The 17,500-nt window shown below is 42.4% G+C and overlaps 2 protein-coding genes across 2 annotated transcripts in view; both read left to right on the forward strand.

The window, feature by feature from the left end:
• The first annotated feature begins 767 nt into the window (after nucleotides 1–767).
• Nucleotides 768–3,948, forward strand: malsu1 (mitochondrial assembly of ribosomal large subunit 1). Its single transcript, XM_080857891.1, has 4 exons — nucleotides 768–1,083; nucleotides 1,442–1,617; nucleotides 1,713–1,794; nucleotides 3,616–3,948. Exons 1-4 carry the CDS (start codon nucleotides 825–827, stop codon nucleotides 3,768–3,770), a joined length of 672 nt encoding a protein of 223 aa, XP_080714017.1. The 5' UTR covers nucleotides 768–824; the 3' UTR covers nucleotides 3,771–3,948.
• Nucleotides 3,949–4,948: 1,000 nt separating this feature from the next.
• stk31 (serine/threonine kinase 31) overlaps nucleotides 4,949–17,500 on the forward strand; it is a gene marked incomplete at both ends in the record, with an annotated part of 37,224 nt that continues 24,672 nt past the window's right edge. The window contains 5 exon segments of the mRNA XM_080858162.1: nucleotides 4,949–4,979; nucleotides 5,133–5,185; nucleotides 5,325–5,423; nucleotides 15,893–15,964; nucleotides 17,485–17,500. The exon segment at nucleotides 17,485–17,500 is cut by the window's right edge and continues 143 nt beyond it. Of these exon segments, the coding sequence (XP_080714288.1) occupies nucleotides 4,949–4,979; nucleotides 5,133–5,185; nucleotides 5,325–5,423; nucleotides 15,893–15,964; nucleotides 17,485–17,500 (271 nt within the window).

Below are 17,500 nucleotides of genomic sequence, written 5' to 3' on the forward strand. Positions count from 1 at the left end.
AACGAAAAAGGGCCAAAATCAAAAACCACAGTTTACATAGTGTGAGAGGAAAGAGGGACAGGGACCCAAACTTTACAGACAGACTCTGACTTTATAAACAGATCTCTGACTTTATAAACAGATCTCTGACTTTATAAACAGATCTCTGACTTTATAAACAGATCTTCTGACTTTATAAACAGATCTCTGACTTTATAAACAGATCTTTGACTTTATAAACAGATCTCTGACTTTATAAACAGATCTCTGACTTTATAAACAGATCTCATGACTCCATGCCAGTGATTAAGGGGCCAGTAAAACCAATCTCAATGATTCTATGTTTATATTCTGGGTTTTTTAGGTTTTGCACGAAATGGTCTTGTAAATACATTTTGATAAAACTTTTGTGTCTGTTTATTTAAACAATAACTTATAAAGGTCTGCATTGCGTTTTGACATTCGATATTTGTTGTCGGTCGTGTGTTACCTGTTTTTGAAACTGTTGTTGGGATGGAAAGGTGGAAATACTTAGTCATAGAGTTGACTGATATTTAGCTGATGATATGTCGTGTATCATAAAAACACGGACATGTTAATAAGGGTTAAATAATTTATTTTCAGCGGAGGGGGTCTCAGTTAGACCAACTTAGCCCGTCTTCCTGTCCACTAGGTGGCGATGCCTGTTTCGCACAAGGTGCGTTCGATATGTTCGTCGACGTAAAAAGTAGCCTGTCGGCAGACTTCTTCTATGGTTCACTTCCTGTTATGGATTGGTCCTTCAAACCAGTCATGCGCGTTTGGTGAAGTTGAAAGAGTATGTGTGTTTAACGGGACGTAAAGAAATGCTGCGGAGAATAATCAACCGTGGCTTACTTCAGAGACTTTACAAAACACCAATTAAGAATGTTAGAATACCGACTCGGGCGCTGTCTTCACCGGCACAAACGCATTTCGCGTCCCGTCTGTTGAGCCCTTCACGTGTCTGCCGTTCACCTCCAAGGTACTGTTCTTATTTGGCCAACGGAGAAAACCGGGTCCCTTGTCCAAACAGCCCGCAACTTCAGACCGAGGAAACCGGTGTATTGGAGAGCGATCAGCAAAGTAAGTTCAGATTTGCTGTTGGATTTTGAACGGCATGTTTTAGCAAGCCACGACAGCACTGTGATTCGATAAGCTACGTGAGTGTTGCGGTCACAACGGCAACACCTGTCCACTCGCTCCTGCCGTTTACTTTACTGTGATGTTCACGTTGTGTGGTGTTAGTGACCAGACCGAGTGTTAAAGAAAGCTGCTCTACTGATATGAAGGAGGCAAGCTTATATCTAATTGTTTACATACTCGCGGGCTCTGCTCTGCATGAACACCCAACCTGCGCATGGCTGTAGGGGGTCATGCCATACGTAACTGTTGCGATAATGTTATAACTCCTAAACATTACACTTCCAACCTCCCCCCCCAGACAGCGATGAAGTTTTCAACATCGATATGTTGGTCGCGCTACTCCGACAGGAAAACGCGCAGGACATCTGCGTCATCCGGGTGCCACGCGAGCTGATGTACACCGACTACTTCGTGGTGGTCAGCGGCTCGTCAAGCAGACACCTGCGCGCTATGGCCTTCTACGCGGTCAAAGTGGTAAGGGGGTTTTATCTGTTTGTGTTTCATCGGTTTAAAGAGCTGAGGTCCGTCATTCGCCGCTTTTAAATGATGCATATGATCTGTTCTGACAGTACAAGTTCATGAGGGGAGCTGAAGACCCGCACGTGTGCATCGAAGGCAAGGACGCGGATGACTGGCTCTGCCTCGACTTCGGTAAGATGCTCACACTATTCAGTCACATTTGGGAGCACGTGCCAGTCGTTAATATGGCTCCTTAGAGTCGAGTTTGGGCTCATCATGGGCACGTTAATTTAGTGTCGAAATATGGTCAGTAGCAAGAACAGAGCTAAAGAGTTGTAGTTGGATACTGCAGCTGAAACAGACAAGTTGATGGATATAAAATGCAGTTGATCACATCACACATGCCGCACATAGAGCTCACAACTCAGACCTCAGTCTGTCTGACCCCCTGCTCTGTCTGTCTGTCTGTCTGACCCTCTTCTCTGTCTGTCTGTCTATCTGACCCTTTTGTCTGTCTCTGTCAGTCTGTCTGTCTGTCTGACCCCCTGCTCTGTCTGTCTGTCTGTCTGACCCCCTGCTCTGTCAGTCTGTCTGTCTGTCTGACCCCCTGCTCTGTCTGTCTGTCTGTCTGACCCTTTTGTCTGTCTGTCTGTCTGTCTGACCCCCTGCTCTGTCTGGCTGTCTGTCTGACCCCCTGCTCTGTCTGTCTGTCTGTCTGTCTGACCCCCTGCTCTGTCTGTCTGTCTGACCCTCTGCTCTGTCTGTCTGTCTGACCCTTTTGTCTGTCTCTGTCTGTCTGTCTGACCCCCTGCTCTGTCTGTCTGTCTGTCTGACCCTCTTCTCTGTCTGTCTGTCTATCTGACCCTTTTGTCTGTCTCTGTCAGTCTGTCTGTCTGTCTGACCCCCTGCTCTGTCTGTCTGTCTGTCTGACCCCCTGCTCTGTCAGTCTGTCTGTCTGTCTGACCCCCTGCTCTGTCTGTCTGTCTGTCTGTCTGACCCTGTGGTCTGTCTGTCTGTCTGTCTGACCCCCTGCTCTGTCTGTCTGTCTGTCTGACCCCCTGCTCTGTCTGTCTGTCTGTCTGTCTGACCCCCTGCTCTGTCTGTCTGTCTGACCCTCTGCTCTGTCTGTCTGTCTGACCCTTTTGTCTGTCTCTGTCTGTCTGTCTGACTGACCCTTTTGTCTGTCTCTGTCTGTCTGACCCCCTGCTCTGTCTGTCTGTCTGACTGACCCTTTTGTCTGTCTGTCTGTCTGTCTCTGTCTGTCTGTCTGTCTGTCTGTGTGTGTGTGTGTGTCTGACCCTCTTGTCTGTCTGTCTGTCTGACCCCCTGCTCTGTCTGTCTGTCTGTCTCTGTCTGTCTGTCTGTCTGTCTGTCTGTCTGTCTGTCTGTGTGTGTGTGTGTGTGTGTGTCTGTTTGTGTCTGACCCTTTGCTCTGTCTGAGTCGGTGTGGTAGTCGGCATGTTACCTGTCTGTCTCTTTCTCTCTCTCTCTCTCAGGTGATATGGTGGTCATCTCTCTCTCATGCGATGTGACGCTCACCTGTGTCTCTCTCTCTCTCTCTCTCTCTCTCTCTCTCATGTGATGCTCACCTGTCTGTCTCTCTCTCTCTCTCTCTCTCTCATGCGATGTGACGCTCACCTGTGTCTCTCTCTCTCTCTCTCTCTCTCTCTCTCTCTCTCTCTCATGTGATGCTCACCTGTCTGTCTCTCTCTCTCTCTCTCTCTCTCATGCGATGTGATGCTCACCTGTCTGTCTCTCTCTCTCTCTCTCTCTCTCTCTCTCATGCGATGTGATGCTCACCTGTGTCTCTCTCTCTCTCTCTCTCTCTCATGTGATGCTCACCTGTGTCTCTCTCTCTCTCTCAGGTGATATGGTGGTCACCTGTCTCTCTCTCTCTCAGGTGATATGGTGGTCATATCTCTCTCTCTCTCTCTCTCTCAGGTGACATGGTGGTCATCTCTCTCTCTCTCTCTCATGCGATGTGATGCTCACCTGTCTCTCTCTCTCTCTCAGGTGATATGGTGGTCCATTTCATGCTGCCTGAGACTAGAGAGACGTACGAACTGGAGAAACTGTGGACGTTGCGTCACTACGACGACCAGCTGAGCCGCATCCCTCCCGAAACGCTTCCCACAGACTTCATCTACGGAGCCGACGCCCCCAAGTGATCCCAGGTCTCCTGGGAGACGGAATGGATTTGAGCCAATCAGACACTGAGTTTTTTTTTTTTAAAGGCCGCCCAGGCTGCTGTACAGTAGTGTGTAAATGATTGAGAAGAATGAGTTATATTGTCTTCTGTTGTCTTTGTATGTCTGTTTTCAATAAATTATAAGTATTTGAAAACTATGATTTTAAATGAAAGGATTCACTCTCTAGTTTTGATCAACACTCCCATTTAACGGACAACTGAACCCCTGTGAGCTTGACGGTAAATGTAACGAGTTCACTCCGCATTACTACACATGAGTGTGCGCAGTAGCCCCAGCAGGGGGCGGTAGTCTCTAATGATGTCAGTGCCCGGCTTTAGCTTTGTCCGGTCTTTGCTGTTTCCTGCTTGACATTCTAAGTTCTCTTATACTCTTTCCATTACATTCATATTAAAACACTTTACACCTTTTTACACCAGAAAGTTTTATAATAATCGGGTACACAGAGGTGTGCAAGTGGAATACCCTGTTCCTGACCTGAAGTGTTTGAAGTCCCACCAATGGCCAGAACCTCTCTACGGATCTAAAAAGCCGCTTGTCTGTCTTGTGAAGACATTATTAATTTTAGTCTTGCCATTCGGGAGATATTCTCTAGTCATTCAGGCTTGGATTCTGTACTCTCACATCGGGGCAAACTGCTGCATCCAGAGTAGAGGTGCACCATGGGATCGCTCCCATATAACTTGGGAGGAACAGGATCGCAACAGGTGGATCAGCGCGTGGATTGATCAGGACTGCAATAAGAACGTATTTCATCAACTGAACCGAACTGAATTTGTTGGTAAATGTCACTAACTCCACGGGAATACTGTGCCTGTTTGAGTTTATACCTGTTTTGACAGTTGACACTAATTTGCATGGAAACGTGGCATTGTTGCACATGTTTGCAACACCTGGCAAGGGTAGCTAGCTAGTTAGTTAGCAACTTGTTAGCAACGTTAACCTAGCTTAGACTTTCAAACTTTTCAGTACAATTAATAGCTAATGACCCAACAATGTCAATTTTGGAGTTAAGTGTATTTTTTTGTTGGAGTTCTCGCTATTTCACTTTGAAGGTTTGTTAATAGTAGTAGGTCCGGGCTATTGGCTAGTTTGGATGTTAATGCCAAGCGTGTTCTGTTTGAAAGGAGAGTGGCGCCATGGATCCTTCCCGAGTGGAAGCGGAGCAAAGTGAGTATTCCAGCTAGCAGCCCAGGGAGCTAACGTTACTTTCACCATGTTCAACACAAGTGGTTTGACTCTTCTCTTTACTCACTACTATCAACTGCTTGTAATTTTAATTATTCGTGAATGTTAACTGCTTTACTCTTCATTGCGTGTCAGTGGAGCTCGTTGGCGTGACGCATGTGGGTGACGCCATAACCTTCTGGGCACAGGTAATATTACATGTGTGGTGAAGTTAGCGAGGAGTGCGAATGATGTCTTTGTGTTAAATACTTTATGTACCGCTGTCTCCAATGAACAAAATATATTCAGATGTGTTCATTTTGGTGTGTTATTAATGTTGGCCGGCAGAATGTGGATGACGAAGATCTAGTGGAGGCGATCGGCAGTTCCTTGACTGTCAAATGCGAAATCGCCCCAAAGCTGGAAGGACAGCCGGCCTCTCAGAAGGTTTGGAAAACATAAAAGTCATGGGTCTGTCATGTCGAGTAAAATCACAGTTATTTTATATAGCATATTTAAAAACAACAGGTGTTAAACCAAAGTGGGTTTCAGTCGAGTTGAATCAATATACAATACAAATAAACAAGAATTAAAGGATATAATAAAAGAGATTAAAAACGACGACACCATAGTTTAGAACACTCTACTTCGTGAGTTTCCGGTCCATAGAAAGGGGTTGGTTTCCAGTTAAATCCACGTATTTCAACACTCTTCATCAATTAGGACATGTTCCTTAAAACAATCAGTTAATGATCCGGCATGTATATATCAGGTATTACAAGAGTACACTAAGTAAAACCTTTATTAGTGGTGTATCTATACATACCTTTCTCTCTCTCAAAGTGGTGATGTAAACATCTATGATGTGCAGTTCGTAACGCAAAAGAACTTCATTGCTTGGAGTTTGTCAAGGAAATAACCCTTAACCTAGGACTGTATTCTTTACCTCAGAATTGAGACACACACCCGAGAATATTATTAAAATACAGACATTTACTCTGGGCCCCAGAGGAGTGACCTGCATGATTGTCTTCACGCAAGGCACTAACCTCTCCTACAAAATGTCTGCTCTTTATTGAAATTAATATTCACATATTCACATATTCACAGTTTAACATGAAGACACTCCCCAATTCCTTTGTTCCCTTTGAAGTTAGAAACAGTCTTGCTCCATACCATATTTCAAAATAACCTAAACAGTCTTTTGACATGTAAGTTACCCAGCCCCTCATAAACCAAGTTACTTAAACATTCTTTGACATGCAAGTTATCCGGGCCCCTTTCTCATACCAACCCGTACAAGACAAGCAGACTTTTTGTCTCCACTGGAACACAGACAAAGAAATACAGAAATGCCTATAACTAAATGAGAATACTAATAGTTAACCATAAATGATAAATTCCTATATAGAATTGAATAATTCCTTCACATTTCCCTCCTGTTTATCATTTAACTATAAACCAGTATATAATCATCAACCTCGTACATCTCCTTCAGCTTTCTGGTAGACATCATTACACTTAAGAATCATATTCTTGAAGAGACAGCAGGGCATCAATTCCTGTGACAACATTACATTCTGCATAGAATCACGTACTAGGCTAGAAATGAGAACTTTAATACATGTTGAAATACACATCATAAATATACAAGAAAGAAAGATTGCAACAATAGTTAACAGACTTTTCAACATAATTCGCAACCATGTACCAGAAGTGAGCCAAGCAAAAGGATTAAACCACGGAACATCCACCACCTTATCACGTTTTATAGCATCACAATCAGCCCTCATTTGCTGTAAGGCTTCAGAAACAGATGGACGTCATCAGATATCCAGGTATCATTCAGCATAACACAAACCCTTCCACTAGCGGCACTAAGTAAATCTAGCAGTAATCTATTTTACAACCCCATCAGCCAAAGGCCTTCCACGCTGACTAAGGTGACATTAACAAATAATCATAACCTATAGTTAAGTCTGTCCGTTATTAAGATGACTCAACCTAATCCTAGAGACGGAATCAGAGACAAAATTACTTTGATACTCTTAGTCCAAATCTTTTTATTTTTATAAGGCACGTCAGTCCTCCACACGCTGTCGTGATCCTTAACAGAAAATCTCTTCTTAGAGATAACTCTGGCTGTAAGGTAGCACTACCAACATAAATATGGTCCATGACCTGAGCGGGGGCGCAAAGGCCTCCCCAATGTGAAGGGAGATGACTGTACCATCTAATAACACACACCCTCATTACCTATCCCAGCGTACGGGTACCCCTGTCAGAGGGGCAGTGCTTTTCATTCCAACCCCAACATAAGGAAAAGTTTCCCCATGCATGGACATGGCACAATATATACCCATTTTCTGACGTTGGATGAGGAAGTGGTGCTTGTGGACTCAGTATTCTTAGTAGGAATTACAGTTTTGTTACACTGTCGCCGTCTCAGAGAGTTGTTCCATTATTTGCTAAACATAATGGCAATACAGAATGGACTATCACATAAAGTGACAGCAAAGATGTCGTATTTAGCTCTACTAGGGGGTGGGTGGTGTTACACGCATCCTGTACCTGGGTACCATTTGTGTCATAAGATGGAGTATTGTAGCCCCAGCAGTCTGGGCCACACTTCTCTCCAACACAGATAGTGGCTTGTTTTGAAAGTGGTCTAGCTTCAAGTCTAGGGTGAGGAGAGAAGGAAGTTGGCATTAAACTACATACATAACAGTTTGTCTTGTTACGTCTGTTTGCTTGCAACGATGGATATCTATACCATGAATTAGTAGAATACAGATGAGTAACGTTCCTCATGGCCTCATGTTCCCCATATGAAATCAACTTCTTATGGATTCTCTCAATCAAATTTGTAGAGGACCAGAAACCTAACATTACCCCTGAGGTAATCACTAGTAGCAACAACTTAAACATTGTTATAAGGGAGTGATATGATTTATACAGAAAAACAATAAACCCAATTAACACAATAAAATAATAAACACAGATACACCAAGCTTCTATGATGAGCAGAGTTTCCAACTGGGGCGCTACCTCCCCAGCTGGGTGACGTTCAGACGGAAAAGATCTAAATTTCTCAACCCCCTCAGGGAGCCACTAAACGCCACTCAACGTAAGTGGTGCATCCTAAACAAATAAACAAAGTTTACAGTGTGACAGATGAATACAGATGAATACAGATCAATACAGATCAATACAGATGAATACAGGTGGAAAGTTGACGGCTGTTCGTGTGGCCAGTAGCATTTGGTATGGTCACTCCCCTCTGTCGTTGGACAAAGTCTTTCGTTTTGATGACTTTGATGAACACCCAGTCTCCCACCTTCACCTTGCCTTGTTCCTGCGGAGACACAGAAAAACTCGAACAGTATGTGGTCTTTGTACATTTCCTAGTCAGTAAAGTTCTTTTCATATAATCTGCTAGTGTGGAAATGTCATCTGGGTTGGCTTTTACAGTTGGAGTGAGATCTGGTATTCTGTATGGTCTACCATACAGCATTTCAAAAGGTGACAACAATTGGCCTTGAGTAGGGGTAATGTGCATGCTTAAAGATACTAAATCTAAACAATCAGGCCATTGTCTACCTGTTTCTGCCATAGTCTTTTGAAGTTTAGATTTAACCGTACCATTCGATCCTTCCACAAATCCAGCAATCTGGGTGTGGCATGAACAATGCCTTTTCAAGTCAATTTTGAATTGTTGTCCCACTCTATCCAGCATGTCATTCACAAAGTGTAATCCATTTTCAGACATTATAATTTCACATTGCTGACTAAAAGACTAAAAAAAAATTTTTTATAGTTTATTAATCCATGTATACATATTGTTTATGTATACCTTTATCTACATATTCCCCCTATTGATCCATGGCCCCGCCCATGAATCAAAATCACTGTCCATAAAGATCTCGCTTGTAAGGCAATTACATTGCTTCAAGTAGATCTTGTAGTAACTTTTTATATCTAACAGAAAATGTGTGAAGCAGTGTTGTGAAGAATAGGATCTCACTACACCTCTTCTTTCAATCATAAGACCAGAGACATGATGTAGAAATCTGGAGGTTCATTATTGTAATCAATAAGCTACAATAAGGAAATGTTCCTTAGATTAGATCAGTCTCATTGTATGAATGTTCTGAAAGCCATTTTAAAGCCTGTAAAATGTGGTGTGTGTGTGTGTCTCCCCGTGGTTCCTGCGAGACCCCCGGAGACTCCCTCCCATCAGGGATTCTCTTGGAATGCGCCTATGTCGTAACTCCATTGCTGAGTTTCACATCAGTGAATCATGTCTACGGCTAAGTTTACTCCTTCCCTAAGTGAGACTTTCATACAGATGAAATAATCCATGTTCATCTGAACATAAAAAATATCCCACTGCAGCAAAATCATATTGGCTGTCCGTACAATCAATTCCTGACTTTTGTATAACAGACACGCCCTGGTCAATGTAACTATCAGACAAGCTAGACGGTCATCAATCAAGTCCATTGACAAGCTAGAATCTCTGAGCTAAGTGTGAATCCCCCCCAGGGTTTTTCCTGCATAGAGAAAATGTAGGCGCGCGCCTAAGCCGTTTTCCCGAACGCCTATGAAAAATCCCGAGCGCCTAATGAAAAAAAAAAAAAAAGAGTGCGATTAAAAAAAAACTGTCATCCAATTAGCTTAATGGTGTTTTGAGCGCTCACGTTGAATTCAAGACAGCAGCAGCAGATCCCGCCTCCCACCCCCTCAGCGGCTCAGCCAATCATTGAACAGAGGCTTCTCCAAGTTTGCGAGACGTTAAATAGTCACGTTAGTTTCTTTTTTTTTATAGGCAGCTGGCAAGCAGTTGCATACGTTATCTAGCTAGCTAGCAGTTGCCTACATTATCTTAAAAAAACAATACTTTGATAGTAGGCCTAGAGTTTTATTGAAGCAGTGTGTGTGTGAACCTATATTCTATGTGTGATGGTAGGAATAATATTAATGCCATACCACATTCTTACAACAACTGACTTATGACAGCTATCCAAAGACTGGTGGCTGCCGATTTAGCAGTCAACCTATCTTACTCTGTACGTTTAGATGCTTTACAGGTAGCTGTAAGCCTTTAGATGCCTGGGAAATATTTATTATCTATAAATAACAGCTCACCTTCATCGATTTAACCAGATTTGTAAACAGGTCGCGATCAACAGGCTCAATAGGTACAATAGGCAACCTTGCTTAAAAATCGAATTACGGTAGAGTCATGCTAGCATTGCGCTAAATAATTAGTCAGCTAACATTAATAAGTGGTGTTTACATAAAGTCACTTATTGTATATGGCATAAATGTTATTCTAAAACACCTTCACTAGTTGTTTTAAGCAGATTTGTGAGCAAATCATCACGTATGCAATGCACGTCAGCGAACATGTTCTGAATAGTATGTTTCAAGTAGGCTACAGCCGAACTCTCGTTCTGTTTTGATCAATAGTAATCCAGTTGATAAGTCTGATCTATACGCAACTGTGAGGTGCGCGAATGGACAGAGCGGCCAGCTGCCAATCACTTAATTACTCAACCTGTGGATGCATCCTGACTTCATCAGTCGGCGGTTTCAATATTCATGGCTTTTAATGTATTAAAATATCTGCTATGTTGAGAACTTACACAGGTGTAGGCTATTACTTGATTTGTCTACGCGTTTAAACGAGTACCAGTAGAACGCAGGGCCTCGGGAAGGCAGACAACAGCATTGGTTTATCAATGAAAGCTCAACTCGTTTGTGTTGCATCTCGAATATAATAATATTATTATTGATAAACCGGTGCGGTTGAAAACTGTCGTTCCACTGCGAGGGCCAGTCCGACGTGCACGAATACACCTGTACAAATGCACATTAAATTTCCACTCAAAATGCTGTAAAAAGTTTGATTACCGATTTCCAACGCAGCCTCCATTGGTGAAAATAATGGTATGTAGGTTTGTATTATAAACATGAATAGTAATAGTCAGATAAACTTGACTTGACATAATTCGTGTGTTCCATTTCTGACCACTGGTTAGTTCTAGATTCTATTGATACAGATTTCTGTAGTTTGCATATGAGGTAAACCTTGATAATCTTTGAACCATACATGATAGCACCATGGGGCTTGAACTATTGTCAATATATTAGCCTATCTATTTTTTTAAAAAAGGCACGCGCAATTTTTTTGGGGGGGGGAGCACCGAAGAGCCATTTTGACCCAGGAAAAACCCTGCCCCCGTGTGGGTGCGTTTATTAGCCTATACCTCTGAGTTAGCTGAAAATAACCACAGTCAGTCATAGCTTTCTTAATCGTCAGTCATAGTTTTCTTAATCAAGTGCAATGATCTTTTACTATTCAATCACCCCTAAAAATCACAGAGAGAATGAAAAACGCGATTTCATCTCAATGCCATTGATCTTCATGACCCTGATCCTCATGATCAACTCATGAACAAGACGAGACAACTAGACAACCGAAACCGGTCAGAAACATTGCATTAGCTGAATACATTAAATAAACAAGGCAGATTAGAACCCAAAACCATTTAGCATTTATCATAAAAGCTGAAAAAGCATGTAACATGCAACAAACCGCAACACGTAATTTCCAAATTACGCACATTCTCTTATTCCCGCATACTCGTCTATAGTAGCCAACATTGAATTATTTCCATCTCACTTAAGACAAACCAACAACTACACAGCCTTATGCTGTAATATTCAATGGTGTATTTTGACTAGGCTATCAAACAGCCAGTCACTCTAACAAACAGTATGGGCTCAGTCAATGTCCCCGTTATGTATGTAAACATACACACAGGACGAATACTTTGTTCCATAAAAATATGCTAACAATTACTCGTAATTGTAACAACATACACTGCTCGTTTCTCGGAAAAATAATCATGTAGGCTCATTGCAGTAAAATGCCACTCCAGCCACTGTGGTCCTTACAGGACTTTAGGCTACTTGTGAGGTCAGACAATGCTTTTTGATCATGCGCTGCCTCTACGGATAAACAAAAGTTACACATTTAAGAATCTCATTTTAACGTGGTGAACCTTCTAGTAATTTTCTTTGTTTTAAGAATTTTCCGACGATGTCAAGGGTTTTTATTTCATTCGGAAAGTTAATATTACGATTACTTCACTCATTCTAATTCGCACGGACAAGGAGGCATTTCCAGTGTTTACACCATAGCTTTACCATTAAGGAGATAAACACCACATACTTTGTATGACTATTGTTAAACTGTCATTATGAATGACGCTCTTATATGTGTTACTGTAATAGCATTGCTATTATATTACATGTGTTACGGTTAATCATACCTGCGTGTATGGTGTGTCGTTAATTTTAGTTGAATGTTGAATGCTGTAGAGACGGATGAAGATAGCCGGTGCACATTGAATAATATTGAATACATACTTATTACACTGACGTTCCGCTTATACTTGTACGCCAAGTTATACCTGCAAGACAGATAACTTAACAACTATTGTATATCAGACCAGTATGGTGAAGAGTTAATGTATTTTATCCCTTCGGGGTTTCCGTACTTGAAAATAGTATTCCAGCTCACGCTGTGACTGATTCACGTCTTTTCAGTACAAAGTATCCTAAACGAAACGTTTCTCTTCAACACCTGTAGCATTCTTGTGATATTAAGCTCTAAGTGCCAACGCTTGGTTACACTATTAATGCTATATTTAACCAAATAGATAACAACAGAAGTTACTTTCGCTGAGTTTTAAGACAGATCATTCAAATGATAAGTCCGTGTGAGTGTAGCACCACACAACCCAGCCATGTTAACGCATAGGCTTTAGTTCTCCGAAGTTACTTTTTTGATAAACGTTTAGAACCTTCTTCTGCATAGCCTACTATACTCATATAGTGTCATTATTTGATGTTTATTTTAATGCTTTGTAAGCTCAAGCGACGGAATGTGTCTTTATAACGTTATGACACTAACTTTCTTTCTGTAGGCTACCATTACATGTCGTTTCTGGTTTGAAAATCCGACTCAGGCGAACTATTTCATTCCCTTTGACAGGATCTCGTTGCTCTTCCAACTCCGACTAAGTTTAATGAATAACTTCGCTCTTATATTGTTAATTCCCGAGTGTATTTCTGCACTATATTAAGCAATCAATTGTTGGATAAAGTACCTTCCGGGTGGCCAAACCGAAATTCCTTTATCCTCTAATCGATCTGCATTGTATTGTTTATTTTAGCAGTATCCTCATCATTTTCATAATACCCGCATTATATCTCTATAAAGCTGCGACGATAATGTCCTCTCGTCTGCGTCCCTAAAGGAGGCGGACTTTAGTACTTTTCTTGCTGTGCTATATTTCGAGTCTCTACTCTTCATCCCTCTTTCAGAGCTTTAAAACTACTTTCTTTGTCTTCTCTCATGCTTTCTATTTAACATGCACGTTTCTTTCTTTGCTCTGAGTTTCCTTCTACCAATCTTTAATCTGTTCAGCTTGCCTTGCACTCTTCTTATTTAATCATAATTATGAGAGCTGCAAACGTAAAACGAACTTGTATATATTACATGAATATATTATAGTGAATGTGGCGTACATAATTCACCTTTGTTGGTTCTGCAAACAGTTGTTTAAGTTATACATAAGTATGACTTCTGGGACCGTGGTCCATTTAAATTGTTTGTTAGTGGTGACGTCATGCTTGTTCGACCACGCCTTGTAACTAAACCGAGACACAGAGGTTTTTTTTTTTTTTTTTTTCGCTCAACGACGTTTTTCTATCTAACCTTCTACGTATTTTGTATAGCTATCAGCATGTTTCTTTCCATGTTCTTCTCATCGCCAATACAACCTTTCTAACCATTATGGTGAGCTTTTTTGATTACTTCAGAATACCACACAATTGGTCAGTAAAATCTCTGTGGACCCACAGAGGCTTTTCACTGTGTTAATTCTGAGTCATCACTACTCCATTTATACATACATGCATACACATACATACATAGGCCTTCACTCAAACAAAAATAAGTCCCCGACTTATGAAGAAAATTTTCTTATCAGATCCCCGATCTGATGACATCCCAGATGTCTTTATAGCTATAGTGATTGCTAATGTGACGTCATGAACGCAACGCGTTTTGGGAATCCGCGGCACAAACAAGTCGGCGCGAGCATAGACATGTACACTCATAGATATATGGATGCTAGAAATTGGGCAACAGGTTGATGTCCCCGGACCAGTCGCTGTGCTCATAGGGATCAACTCCTTTGACTCCTTTGAGTTTTCGATATACCTTGTCTTTGCGTCTTTACGTACATTAGCAATCTTTATTGTCTGTTTATTCGGTAACCCGGTTACTTACTTAATATTCTGTTGTGCGTCCCCTCTGGATTCGGATCTCGTCAGGGCAGCTTCGACGGGGGGGAGAAGTCAGGTCACCGGCCACACGAAGAATTCAACTCGTGGGGACTTTTTCTGCCCAAGCCTATTGAGCAGGCGATGCGCATCGTCTTCGGCTTCTGAAGTTCTGATCCCCCGGCGTTTCTTACCCATCTTGAGATCCGGCTACGATGGACCAAAATGTCAAGGAAATAACCCTTAACCTAGGACTGTATTCTTTACCTCAGAATTGAGACACACACCCGAGAATATTATTAAAATACAGACATTTACTCTGGGCCCCAGAGGAGTGACCTGCATGATTGTCTTCACGCAAGGCACTAACCTCTCCTACAAAATGTCTGCTCTTTATTGAAATTAATATTCACATATTCACATATTCACAGTTTAACATGAAGACACTCCCCAATTCCTTTGTTCCCTTTGAAGTTAGAAACAGTCTTGCTCCATACCATATTTCAAAATAACCTAAACAGTCTTTTGACATGTAAGTTACCCAGCCCCTCATAAACCAAGTTACTTAAACATTCTTTGACATGCAAGTTATCCGGGCCCCTTTCTCATACCAACCCGTACAAGACCAGCAGACTTTTTGTCTCCACTGGAACACAGACAAAGAAATACAGAAATGCCTATAACTAAATGAGAATACTAATAGTTAACCATAAATGATAAATTCCTATATAGAATTGAATAATTCCTTCACAGAGTTCAAATGAGCTATTCGTGTTTAGTAGTCAATGATTTCATTCAAATAACTTTGAATGTACAAGTCACAGAGAGAGAGACTGGCCCCGAGCTATGTGCTTTTCGTGTTAATTCATGACAGATATTTTTAGTGTGGTCATCAGTTGAGCCTCTGGTACACACACCGACACACACACACACACACACACACACACACACAGGGTGTTCATCAGTTGAGCCTCCGGTACACACACACACACACACACACACACACACACACAGTGTGGTCATCAGTTGAGCGTTGGCATATGTGGACAGTGGATGGTTATAGATTAAATCAATTAATAATCCCCAAACTAAAGCGCGGTTCTAAGGTTCCTGATGTGTGTTCCGTCTCTCTGCAGATCTATGCAGCGCGGTTCTAAGGTTCCTGGTGTGTGTGTGTGTGTGTGTGTGTGTGTGTGTGTGTGTTCCGTCTCTCTGCAGCTCTATGCAGCGCGGTTCTAAGGTTCCTGATGTGTGTGTGTGTGTGTGTGTGTGTTTTGTCTCTCTGCAGCTCTATGCAGCGCGGTTCTAAGGTTCCTGATGTGTGTGTGTGTGTGTGTTCCGTCTCTCTGCAGCTCTATGCAGCGCGGTTCTAAGGTTCCTGGTGTGTGTGTGTGTGTGTGTGTGTGTGTGTGTGTGTGTTCCGTCTCTCTGCAGCTCTATGCAGCGCGGTTCTAAGGTTCCTGATGTGTGTGTGTGTTCCGTCTCTCTGCAGCTCTATGCAGCGCGGTTCTAAGGTTCCTGATGTGTGTGTGTGTGTGTGTTCCGTCTCTCTGCAGCTCTATGCGGCGCGGTTCTCCGAGGACCAGTTCTGGTACCGCTGCAGAGTTCAACAGCAGACTGACGACAAGGCGAGTAGAACACACAGAACCGGAGTACCAAGATTCTGGCACACACACACACACACACTGACACACTGACACACTTATACACTTAATCACACTTATACACTTACACACACTTACTCGCCCTCACTCTCAATCAGAGACACACACACACACACACACACACACACACACACACACACACACACACACACACACACACACACACACTCAGTCACACACTCTCACTCTTACTCACACACCCAGAGCACCAGAGTAGCAAGCCCCTGTTGTAGTTTTGAAAGGACATGTGAGAATGTTTTTGTAGCGTTAAAAATATGAGAGACATATTGCAGCTTATGAATGTTTTTGAGGCTCTAAGAAAAAAAACTTTCCTAGTATGTGCTTTCTTTCTTTCTCTTTCTCTCTCTCTCTCTCTCTCTCTCTCTCCCCCCCCCCCCTCTGGGTTACTTTCTTTCTTTCTCTCTCTCTCTCTCTCTCTCTCTCTCTCTCTCTCTCCCCCCCCTCTGGGTTACTTTCTTTCTTTCTCTCTCTCTCTCTCTCTCCATAGTTTATAGCTTAGTGTTAGTCCCCTGATGACTCGAGTGTAATGATTGCAGTGGAACATTAAGAGATCCATACGTGACCTTTGATATAACCTTTGACACTTGACAGGTAAAATGATGTGTGGGTGGTTGTCTGTCTGATATAGTTTAGTTCATGTGTTCTGCGTAGACCTCAGGAACGCGTGTGTGTGTGTGTGTGTGTGTGTGTGTGTGTGTGGTGTCATGTGTCTCAGGAACGCCTCTGTGCTGTATGGGTGGTGATGGGTCTTTCTCTGTCGGTTCCGTGTGTAGTGTCATGTGTTCTACGTAGACTACAGTAACAGTGAGAAGGTGTGTGTGTGTGTGTAGTGTCATGTGTTCTACGTAGACTACGGGAACAGTGAGAAGGTGTGTGTGTGTGTGTAGTGTCATGTGTTCTACGTAGACTACGGGAACAGTGAGAAGGTGTGTGTGTGTGTGTAGTGTCATGTGTTCTACGTAGACTACAGTAACAGTGAGAAGGTGTGTGTGTGTGTGTAGTGTCATGTGTTCTACGTAGACTACGGGAACAGTGAGAAGGTGTGTGTATGTGTGTGTAGTGTCATGTGTTCTACGTAGACTACAGTAACAGTGAGAAGGTGTGTGTGTGTGTGTAGTGTCATGTGTTCTACGTAGACTACGGGAACAGTGAGAAGGTGTGTGTATGTGTGTGTAGTGTCATGTGTTCTACGTAGACTACAGTAACAGTGAGAAGGTGTGTGTGTGTGTGTAGTGTCATGTGTTCTACGTAGACTACGGGAACAGTGAGAAGGTGTGTGTATGTGTGTGTAGTGTCATGTGTTCTACGTAGACTACGGGAACAGTGAGAAGGTGTGTGTGTGTGTGTAGTGTCATGTGTTCTACGTAGACTACGGGAACAGTGAGAAGGTGTGTGTGTGTGTGTAGTGTCATGTGTTCTACGTAGACTACGGGAACAGTGAGAAGGTGTGTGTGTGTGTGTAGTGTCATGTGTTTTACG

This window comes from Sprattus sprattus (assembly GCF_963457725.1).
Source record: "Sprattus sprattus genome assembly, chromosome: 19".
Classification (NCBI taxonomy): Eukaryota; Metazoa; Chordata; class Actinopteri; order Clupeiformes; family Clupeidae; genus Sprattus; species Sprattus sprattus.

Coding starts and splice junctions, on each gene's coding strand:
- malsu1 (XM_080857891.1), top strand. CDS start 825: ATGCTGCGGAGAATAATCAACCGTGGCTTACTTCAGAGACTTTACAAA. Junction 1,084..1,441: donor ATTGGAGAGCGATCAGCAAA/GTAAGTTCAGAT, acceptor CTCCCCCCCCAG/ACAGCGATGAAGTTTTCAAC. Junction 1,795..3,615: donor CTGGCTCTGCCTCGACTTCG/GTAAGATGCTCA, acceptor TCTCTCTCTCAG/GTGATATGGTGGTCCATTTC.